This window comes from Apium graveolens, chromosome 11 (assembly GCF_009905375.1).
Source record: "Apium graveolens cultivar Ventura chromosome 11, ASM990537v1, whole genome shotgun sequence".
NCBI lineage: Eukaryota > Viridiplantae > Streptophyta > Magnoliopsida > Apiales > Apiaceae > Apium > Apium graveolens.
Genome location: NC_133657.1, coordinates 205637027 through 205647800, shown reverse-complemented (window position 1 = coordinate 205647800; position 10774 = coordinate 205637027). Strand labels below are relative to the sequence as shown.

Sequence of the window (10774 nt, the reverse complement as noted above, 5' to 3'; positions counted from 1 at the left end):
AAATTACAGTTCATTTAAGGAAGGCTAGTGCAGAACTTGAGTTACATCAGTGATATGTTTCATTTACTGGTCATGTCTTCTTGTAAGATGATAGATGAATCTCCATAGACAATCTTAATGTCCTTTTTTCTGTTTTTGAGTAAGTTCGTCACAAAAAATTTAAATACTCACTCACTCAAACTATCGACCTCTTGAGTGAGGGATAGAGCTGTAAATGAACCGAACTCGGACGAATTTTTAACGAACTCGAACAAAATCTTAATTAATACTTAGCAGACGAAATTTCTTGTCCGAACTCGAGTTTGGTAATATTCGAACCAAACACGAATTGTTCGCGAACATATCGAACCGAACACGAACGAACACGAACTGTTCGCGAACATCACTTGTATTTTTTTTAAAAAATACTTTTAAATATTATTTTAAGTAAAAAATTGTACCAAACTATTAATTATATATATTTTCACAAATAAAATATTTATTAGGAATAATTATAAACTATAATTAATATATATTATTCATAATACATGTATTATTTATACATATAATATAATATTATAAATATACTATTTTTTTCGAACCGAACTCGAGCTTAACGAACGAACCGAACTCGAGTCGAACACCTTAAAAGTTCGGTTCGGTTCGTTAATATTATCGGACAAGAAATGTTGTTCGAACTCGAGTTCGATAAGCTTATCGGACGAGCTTATCGAGCTCGAACTCGAGAACAGCTCGGTTCGTTTAGAAAACCTCTAATGATCTATAATCACCGGTTCCTTACAGCTTCAGTCTTACTGCAACTCTGTTCTTGAATTGCAATCTACAATCACAGTTTCTGATCATACCGTGGACCGTGTGAATAAACGGAGAAATGACAGGAAATTTTTTCAGTGAAGTGGTTTATACTGTAGTAGTTAATGACTATATCAACTCCAGACTCCAATCTGATAAAAACTTACTTACTATATAGATGGAATAAACTATGTCATGAAATTAAATACTGTGAAAATCATATGAACTATTTTTCATCACATTCTAAAGGAGAAAAACAGAAGAAATACAAAATTAAAGAACTAATTTAGTATAAAATCAAAGGGATCAGCCCTTGCAAGGCCTCAGCTAAAAACCATTAGCTATGACATTCTAGTAAACATGAAGCCACTAATCAATTCAAATCAGAGAAAATGGTTTGTTTTTCAGTACAATACAGAATGGAATTTATACATCAACATCTACCACGAGGGAAGGGACGTGAGCAACTTTGTAGAAGTCGAGTCCTTGATCACCATTCACTACCCTAACCCTATCAGACAAATCTTTAGACATGTACTGCAAGTGAACTTTCTGAAGGTGCTTGAGGAATTTCAATCCTTCTGGAAGCTCCTGTAACCTCCGGCTCTGATGGATGAGTAAGTACGAGAGATTAGGAATGCTTCCTTCCTCCACCTCCCATTTTTCAAGCTCATCAAGTTGACATAGTTCAAGATGAGTGAGCTGGGGAAAACCTGTGGCTGAGCATTTCATTTTCTTTCCCACAAAGGACGCAATCTTTAATTTCAGTATCCGCAACATAGGCAGCTTCTCCAGTACAGGCATTGGGTCGTGATTTAGCCTAGACCTAGATAAAGTCATGGTGCTGATAAGGCTTGAAGAGAGACAATCAATGTGATCATGAAGGTCTTGCTGTTGTGGCTTCTGCTCAAATAGTGACAGTAACTCTGGGATCGCCCCGTTGATTGATAATGCACATAGGTTTAACTGATTTCTCAGTAACTGTCTCAAGATATCGCGACCACTTTGCCATTGTAGACGACATTTGTCAATGTGAAGTGACACATATGGAGGACATGAAGTAGTACTACCAGAGGTTGAAGATGAGTTTGTGGCTATGGCTTTTAAGTATGTCAATATCTCTTGCACATCTTCATGACTATCTCTTACATGTACTGTTAGTTTCCGAAGATTGGTTAACTTGATCAGATCCTTCACCTCACACCAACTAGTATTAAAGCCCTCCAGTGTCTCCAGCTTGCTCAATCCTTCAAATCTTAACTTTTCTCTAGGCAGTCCTGCGTAAAATGCCCATGGTAAATATAAATGCTGCAGGCGTTTCAACTTTGCCAGAATATTTGTTGACATCCATGCTGGAGAATTTAAATGATCAGTGAATATATCAGCCTGCAATTTGAGAGTTTGTAGTAACTTCAAGTTTTGTATGCAAGGAAACACCTCAAAATCAGTCGTTAGACTCAGATATCGCAAGTGAACCAAGTTATCCAATGCACTTCCAGGATTAATATGGACAAGACAACAGGACACAGCTTTTATATCAAATACAACTCCCTCCATGGAAAAAACTCGCAATAACCTGAAATTTGCAACATTCCATCCTAGTTCTCTGGAAGTAGTGCGCGTAAATGACTCATGAACATATGAAAGTGATCTCAAACGTCGTTTATTGGCTATGTTGACATGGATGGGGTTGTCTTTGATACTTTTATGCATCTCTGCATCACTGTAAACTACAACTTGTCTTGTCAATGTCAGCTCCAGCGATGGATCAAAAGGATTATCATTCAACTTTTGAAGATTAATAGTTTTGAAAAAATCTTCCTCTTTAGCTATGGACAGAGATAGGTCTCTCATAAGATCATGAAGCCTACAAGATTTGAATTTTCCTTGTGAGCCTGCATCTTCTCCGAATTTCACCTGAACCATACTCTTATGAACCAGTTCCCCCATATACGATTCAGCAACTTCCATCATTGTTTCTCCTCTGCTTTTGTCACTTGATAGCACCATGCCTTCCGCTATCCATAACTGATAAAGTGTCTCCACTTCTATATCTTCATCTTCTTTAAACTTCCCCAGATATAGAAAGCACAGTTTCAGTTGAGTAGGCAGAGCATTGTAACTCCAAACTAGTATGTCAAGTACTTGTCTTTGATAATTTTCTTCAAGACCCGCGCCTCTCTTTAGGGACGATAGACTATCATAGTACACCTTCTCTATGAAGGTCGGCTTTGTCACAAGGACTCCCCCAAAAACAACTATAGCTAGTGGAAGACCCGCGCAATTCTGAACCATTTCTCTTCCCCATTTCTCCATCTCTTTAAGGTCTTTGGTGTCTATAAACATAGGCACAACTTAATTATTAGAAAAACGCAATCAAGTAACTTTAACCAAAGTGAAGCATGTAAATCTCAACACTGAACTGCGATAAAAAGTTGAAATTTACCAAGATGGTCTGATTTAGGAAGTGCTTTCAAGCGGAGTAGTTCCCAACTTTGTTCTGCAGTAAGAAGTCGCGGTTCATGAAGAAAGCATTTCGAGTTGACACAGGCAGCAACATCCACATTACGGCTTGTTAGCAATAGTTTGCTTCTGCAACTCTCAGTTGGAAAGGCCGCTTTTATAGAATCCCAAACATCAGTTGTCCAAATGTCATCAAGAACTATCAAACAATTTTTCCTTTGTTGTACTTGTAAAAGACTCTCTACTAGCTTCTCAACTTCCATTTCAAGAATTTCTTCAATTTTCTTCGGGTTAAGACTTATAAGAATCCGCTGCAACACAGCTTTCGGTTGCCACTTCTGCAAAATTGTGACCCAAGCCATTCCCTCAAAGTGCCTCTTAACAGAAACATGATTGTATATTTTAGTAGCGAGAGTTGTCTTTCCTAGTCCACCCATTCCGCAAATAAAGATAACTGGATAGCAATCATCGCGTTCATTAACCAAATGGCCAACCAAGCTAACAACATCGTTTTCAAATCCAACAAATAAATCTGGCTCAACAACAGCGTACGAGTAAAATCTCTTTAGCTTGCACGGTGCTGTGTCACTTGATGATGATGATTCTCGGCCTTGATCTAGTGTCGATACAACATTCAAACTACGAAACCAACTCGAGAGATTCTGTAACCCTGTCTGTACATGTTTAATCTCTTTACTAAACCTATGATGATACACAAACTCATCAACACCACAAAGACCTCGTCTAACTTTGTTTTTAAGTCCTCCGTTTGTTTCATGTGATGAAGCTTTGAGGAGAAATGTTTCAACTACATCTTCAGCATCATACACAAGCTCACGTACTTGAGAAACTCCAGTTCTGACTCTTTCCTCATTGATTCTTGAATCTGCATCTCGTAAAAATGTCTGCAATAGCTTCAGCTCGGTCACCACTTGTTCTATCTCATCGCGCACTTCATTCAGAAGATGAGCTTCTTCAGCCAATAGATCAGTGAGTCTTCCCACAACAGTTAACACAATTGCTTCAGCCATTTGGATTTGTTTTTTCAAGGTAGAAAAACACAAACATGCTTCTTAACTTATTTATAGAACTCACATTAGCAAGCTAGACCTACTCATTTCATTGGACTCAATCAAAAATATGTTAAAGTTTTAACTTATTTAAATGGTTTATTCTAGGCCCATGTCATATTGATCTGGGCTTATGGCTCAACATATTTGACATTTTATTCTAGGCCCTAATAGATTGATCTGGGCTTCCAACAGAACATATTTGACTTCATAGTATTTCTGCCAGACTATTAGGAGTCGTTTCATTCCGGTTGAAATCAGGAATCGGGTTAGAGTGGTATACGGATCAGTTATCATATCTGATATCATAAGTTTGGTTGAATGTTGTAATCAAACGACCCCTTATGAAACCAAAAGACTACAGGTCATTAAGTTTCATCAGTGATTCTGTTTCATTCACTGATCCTATGATAAATTTGATTGTTGCAATGTGATTGCCCTGTTTACATAAATTTAAGTACTTTTTATACAATTTAGAGTGACTATGATCAGTCAAGATTACGATAAAAATGATTGTTTGCGATGTACGTAAAATGCATCATTTAATAAGAAATTCAAAACTATTACATGGACACTGCGGATTTCTGAGAATGTGTTTTTGGAGTACAGAATATAATGAAATTTATAAATCAAGGGAAGCGACATGAGCAACTTTGTAAAAGTCGGGTCCTTGCTCACCATTCGCTCTTCTAACCTTGTCACACAAGTCTCTGGACAGATCCTGCAAGCATACATTTTGAAGGTTCTTGAGAAATTTTAATCCTTCTGGAAGCTCCTCCAACTTCATCACCTGACTAATTTTCAAGCAAGAAAGATTAGGCATGCTTCCTTCCTCCACCCTCCATTCTCTAAGTTCAACGAGTTGATGCAATTGAAGATTGGTGAGCTGGAGGAAGCCTGTGGCCGAGCATGTCATTTTCTTTCCAGAAAAGGATCTAACACACAATTCAAGTGTACGCAAAACAGGAAGCTTCTCCAGTACTGGCATTGGATCATCTACTAGTCCAGACCTAGATAGAGTCAGGGTGGTGATACAGCTTGAAGAGAGAGCATCAATATAATTATGAATGTCTTGCTGTTGCTGTTTCTGTTCAAACAATGGCAATAACTCTGGAATGTACCCTTCTACCCGTAAATCATAAAGGTTAGAGGGACTAGTTAACAGTTTTCTCAAGAAATCTGGACCTTTTCGTGAACATAGGTTGTAAATATTTACACGAAGGGACACGTACGGGACACTTAAAGTACTACTACCAGAAGATGAAGCTGAGGATGAGCTTATGGCTTGTAAGTACTTCATCATCACTTGCAGAGCACTATAGGAATACACATGTACTGTTAGTTTCCGAAGATTAGTTAACTTGACCAGATCCTTCACCTCACACCAACAAGTATTGAAATCCTCAAGTGTCTCTAACTTGCTCAATGCATCAAACCTTAACTTTTTTCCCTTCATTCCATTGAGTTCCAATGGTAAATATAAATGCCTCAACCGTCCCATCTTCCCCAGAATATTTGTTGACATCCATGGTGGAAAATACAATTCATGAGCCCCACTGTCAGCCTCCAATTTGAGAGTTTGCAGCAATTCCAGATTTTGTATGGATGGAAACCACAGAAAACTAGTCTTTATACTCAGATATCGCAAGTAAACCAAGCTACCTACTGCTATTCCAGGATTAATACGGAAAAGAAAACTGGAAACACTTGTTATAGGAATATCAACATCTTCTAGAGCAAAAACTCTTAGGAACCTAAAATGTGCAACATTCCATCTCAAAGTTTCTGTATAGTTCCATGAAGACCACCTTGTTGTTGACTCACAAGGAAAAAGTAGAAGTGATCTTAAACGTCGTTTATTGGCTTTGCTGACATGGAAGGGATTATCGTTGATACTCTCGTATTCTCCTACTTGACTGTGGATTACAACCTGTCTTGTATAAGCCAAGTCCACCACGGGATCAGCATGAAAATCATTTAGTTTTTGAAGATTAATAACTTCAAAATAATCTTCCCGCTTAGCAATATACAAAGATAGATCTCTCATAAGGTCATGAAGCCGACAAGATTCAAATTTTCTTTGTGAGAACGGAGTATTTTCTAATTTTACTTGAACCATACTCTTGTGGACCAGTTCACCCATATACGATTCAGCAACTTCCATCATTGTTTCTTCTCCGCTTTTGTCACTTGACAATACCAAGCCTTCTGCTATCCATAACTGATATAGTGTCTCTGCTTTTATCTCTTCATCTTCTCTAAATTTGCCCAGATATAGAAAGCACAGTTTCAGTTGCGCAGGCAGAACATTGTAACTCCAAACTAGAATGTCCATTACTTCTCTTTGATAATCTTCTCCAAGTCCTTTGCCTCGCTTTAGAGAAGATTGACTATCGTAATATACCTTCTCCCATTCTATAAAGGTTGGTTTTGTTACAAGGACTCCCCCCAAAACAACGATAGCTAATGGAAGGCCCTTGCAGTAATTAACCATTTCTCTTCCCAATTTCTCCATCTCTTTAAGATCTCTGCTGCCTATAATCAAAGTAACAAGCAGAAATGAAAGAAAAAGTCCATGTAAGATAACAAAATTCTATGTTCATAACATTAAAATTGGAATGAAATGAAGAGAAGACCTTTACCTAGATGGTCTGCTTTAGGAAGTGCTTTCAAGCGGAGTAGTTCCCAACTTTGTTCTGCATCAAGAAGTTGCGGTTTATGAATGAAGCATTTTGAGTTAACATGGGCAGCAAGATCCACATTACGACTTGTAAGTAGTAGTTTACTTCCAGAACTCTCAGTTGGGAAGGCCGCTTTAATTGAATCCCAGGCATCATTAGTCCACATGTCATCAAGAACTATCAAACAATTTTTCTGTTGCTGAATTTCTAAAAGATTCTCGACTAGCTTGTCAACTTCCAGTTGAAGGGTTTCTTCTTTTTTCTCGGGGACAAGACTAACAAGAATCCGCTGCAGCACAGCTCTAGGCTGCCATTTTTGGGAAATGGTAACCCAAGCCACTGCCTCAAAGTGGCTCTTAATGGATGAATGATTGTACATTTTGTTCGCGAGAGTTGTCTTTCCCAGTCCTCCCATTCCACAAATGAAGATAACCGGGTAGCAGTCCTCACCTCTATCAACCAGAAGTGGCAGCAAGGTTGCAAGATTCTTCTGAAATCCAACAAAAAAATCTGGTTCAACAACAGCATATGAGTAAAATCGCTTTAACTTACCCGGTGTTGTGTCACTTGAGGATGCTGCCTGTCCTTCTAATGTCGATAAGATTTTGTAATCACGAAAGCAATTCAAGAGGTTATCCATCCCTGCCAGTAAATTTTTGATCTCCCTGCTAAACTTATGATGATACAGATAAGCATCAAAAGCATCAACACCTCTCTTAACCACATTTCTTAGTCCTCCATTTGTTCTGTGTCTTTCAGTAGATGAAGCTTTTAGCAGAAAGCTTTCAACTACATTTTCAGCATCATACACAAGATCTCGTACTTCTGCAACCAAAACTCTAACTCTTTGTTCATCAATCCTCGAATCAGCACCATGCAAGAATGTCTTCATCCACTTGAGCTTGTCAACCACCTGTTCAATCTCAGCTCTCACTCCTTGAAGAAGATGAGCTTCTTCATTCAATAAATCAGTCAACCTTCCCACTACCATTGACACAATTGCTTCAGCCATTTGAAATTCTTTTTTTTTCTTCTTGTTTTACAAAAACCAGCAGAGTTAAAATCCGAAATGTGGAGAGCCAGTACACTAGTTTAGATTCCCATGATATATGTGCCATTGTCTCATGATAAGTAACATTCCCATGTGGCTTTCTTCACATGATAAAGTTTGTGATTAAACAATTGACAACATGCTGCCTTATTCTACAGATAAAGATTAATGTAACCTCTTTTTCAAGCGTGCATGTTGATGATTTGATTAGTTCTCACTTCTTCCGGTAAAGAGTATAAGATCCTGTTCGGGTCTGCTCTATCAACGTAAGATTTTAGTGTTACTGGTTATTTAACCAGTATAAAATCCTATTAGTTACATCTACAGGTTGTAAGGGATTAGACAACAATTGTCTCAAGATATCTGCACCAGTTTTAATTTTAGATTACAAGTATATGTTAAGAAACGCATTCGGGATGAGATATGACCGGTATTATTTAAATTTCTATTTAAATTTCATACAACTTTTCCCAAAAAAATTAGAAATTTTACTACATAACCTACATTTCAAGCCCACATGATACCGGCCCATATAAATTTGGGCTTCGGGCCCAACCCAAATTATGGGCCATTGATTATCAAACCTACATCATGATAATTCAACTATTCCTTTCCGGTTATTACTCACTACAACAAATCAAGATTTCATTTTACACAATACTTCCACTATTTGTTGCTCCCCATATTGGTATTTAAATTGATATACATTTTAATACTTTTAGTCCAAAACGAATTGGAGATCATCAGGGGATATATATATATCGTTAAAGAACCGGTCATTCTAAAAAGTAGCAAGAGAAATATCGTGATATTCAAAGAACTCTGTGGTTCATGAACAAATATGTTGATGCTTAATTTTTCAACGAAGTATATATAAATCAATCGAAAAATTAGCTATCCATCCCCTATATAGCAATTTCGAGAAGTCCAAACTGTTTTCCACAATTCGACATCAAACAAATCTTATAAACGAATCGTAGAATAATTGGGGTGAACTAATGACCGTATTTTATAAACGAATCGTAAAACAGTCGGGGGTTGAACTAATAACCGTGTTAAGATTTCAGAATGACACATATCCCAGACTTGTGTTGTGCCTAGTGCTGAACTGCTGATGTTATGAGCTTGCATCAAATTCTTATTCTTGTATATATAGCAACATGCAGCACATATATTTTGTCAATTCAGACACAATACTGCTTGAACTTATGAAATCTAATGTATGTAAGCTTTCACTTCACATAGATCTGTTTCAATGGAATCAAAAACATCTCTATCTTTGGTTAATTTATGCTGATAAGCTAGCCTAGCAGATATCTTCCGTCCTCGATGAAAAAATTTGAGTAGAGGTATGTGTGTGGATGTTCAAATTCCTGGCTATCCTATGTTTTCCGTAAGAAGAAAAGAATATATAAATGTTTGCGGAATTATATGTTCTTGCTTACAAAATACCTATAGCTAGCCTAGTAGATATTTTCCGTCCTCGATTAGTATGAAAAGATTTGAGTAAACTTAATTATAATATGTGGATGTTCGAATTCTTGGTTATCCTATGTTCTCCGTAAGAAGAAAAGAACATATAAATTTCTGCGGAATTATATGTTCTTACTTACAAAATACTTATAATTAGCCTAATAGACATTATCCGTCCTTGATTAGTACGAAAAGATTTGAGTAACTTAATTTACCGATGTTCAAATTCTTGGTATCTTATGTTATTGGCAAGAAAGGAAAAATATGAATCTATGCGGAATTATATAAAGTAATGGAATCGAAACAAAATTTTCAATGATTTACTTATACCTTTTCATTACAAACTTAAGATGAACAGAAAAACAAACAAGTTTGAAAACCGAACCGAACCGAACCAAACCTGCAGTATCATCAGACGAACATGAAATCATGAACTCGCAATCGAAAGGCCAACTTGCACCACAAATAAACACGAAAACAACAAATATTTCAGCTAACTGCACAATTATGGCTACAATGTGAAGATTACAGCGTAATCATGGAAAGATCATGCAGGCTACGAGCATCATCAGACTGTGCAGATCTTCGACTATTCATAATCATTTCAGACAACACCCGAACAGCTCTCTCCCATCTGCTTCGATCTCCGACATCATCATGCCTTATATGGAAGACAATCTGGTTGATCTGAAACACGAAAAGCCTCGAGGCATGCGATGCATCATCGTAAACAGAAGGAAGAGTTCTGAGCTTCAGCAACACTTTTAGCACAAATGGACCTACTAAACAGGTGAGAAATGGAGTAAAAGATAGTGTTTGAGAAGTTGAGGCTAAGATTTTGAGTTTCAGAAGAGCTAACAATGGTAAGCCCATGAAGACACTGAAAAATTGGAGTAGATTGAGGTTTAGAATGATGTTCTTTAGGTGTTGGGGAAGTAAAGAACAAACATTGTGTTGATTTTATGAATGGAGATAAAGGAGGTAGATTTAGGTATAAACTGTTACGAGTCATTGTAGATAAATGCTAATGACAGCAAGCATAAATATAAACATAAATAAGGAAGCTGTTAGAACCCCAAATATTTTTACAATTTTTTTTCAAGTATTTTATAAATGATAACTTTTCTAGTAATAATAAAAATAATAAGCTGATTGAATATTGCACTATCAGTTAGATATCTCAATTTATATAAGATACTTCACTTGTAGTTGAGTATTTTACGTATGAGATACTCAAGTTAACA

At 36.9% G+C, this 10774-nt stretch overlaps 2 protein-coding genes across 2 annotated transcripts; both read right to left on the bottom strand.

The window, feature by feature from the left end:
- Positions 1-1028: 1028 nt before the first annotated feature.
- LOC141698689 (putative disease resistance protein At1g50180) lies at positions 1029-4364 on the bottom strand. Its single transcript, XM_074503461.1, has 2 exons — positions 3239-4364; positions 1029-3128 (listed from the first exon to the last, which is right to left on the bottom strand). Exons 1-2 carry the CDS (start codon positions 4284-4286, stop codon positions 1219-1221), a joined length of 2958 nt encoding a protein of 985 aa, XP_074359562.1. The 5' UTR covers positions 4287-4364; the 3' UTR covers positions 1029-1218.
- A 491-nt stretch (positions 4365-4855) lies between these two features.
- Positions 4856-10570, bottom strand: LOC141698159 (putative disease resistance protein At1g50180). Its single transcript, XM_074502787.1, has 2 exons — positions 6968-10570; positions 4856-6860 (listed from the first exon to the last, which is right to left on the bottom strand). The coding sequence occupies exons 1-2, from the start codon at positions 8016-8018 to the stop codon at positions 4948-4950; spliced, it is 2964 nt and encodes a 987-aa protein (XP_074358888.1). The 5' UTR covers positions 8019-10570; the 3' UTR covers positions 4856-4947.
- Between the last annotated feature and the right edge of the window lie 204 nt (positions 10571-10774).

What these genes read in the sequence shown, in the direction of transcription:
- LOC141698689 (XM_074503461.1), bottom strand. Translation starts at nt 4,286, where the DNA reads ATGGCTGAAGCAATTGTGTTAACTGTTGTGGGAAGACTCACTGATCTA. An exon ending in TCCTAAATCAGACCATCTTG is followed by an intron (nt 3,129 to 3,238) that starts GTAAATTTCAAC and finishes CTATGTTTATAG; the next exon opens with ACACCAAAGACCTTAAAGAG.
- LOC141698159 (XM_074502787.1), bottom strand. Translation starts at nt 8,018, where the DNA reads ATGGCTGAAGCAATTGTGTCAATGGTAGTGGGAAGGTTGACTGATTTA. An exon ending in TCCTAAAGCAGACCATCTAG is followed by an intron (nt 6,861 to 6,967) that starts GTAAAGGTCTTC and finishes CTTTGATTATAG; the next exon opens with GCAGCAGAGATCTTAAAGAG.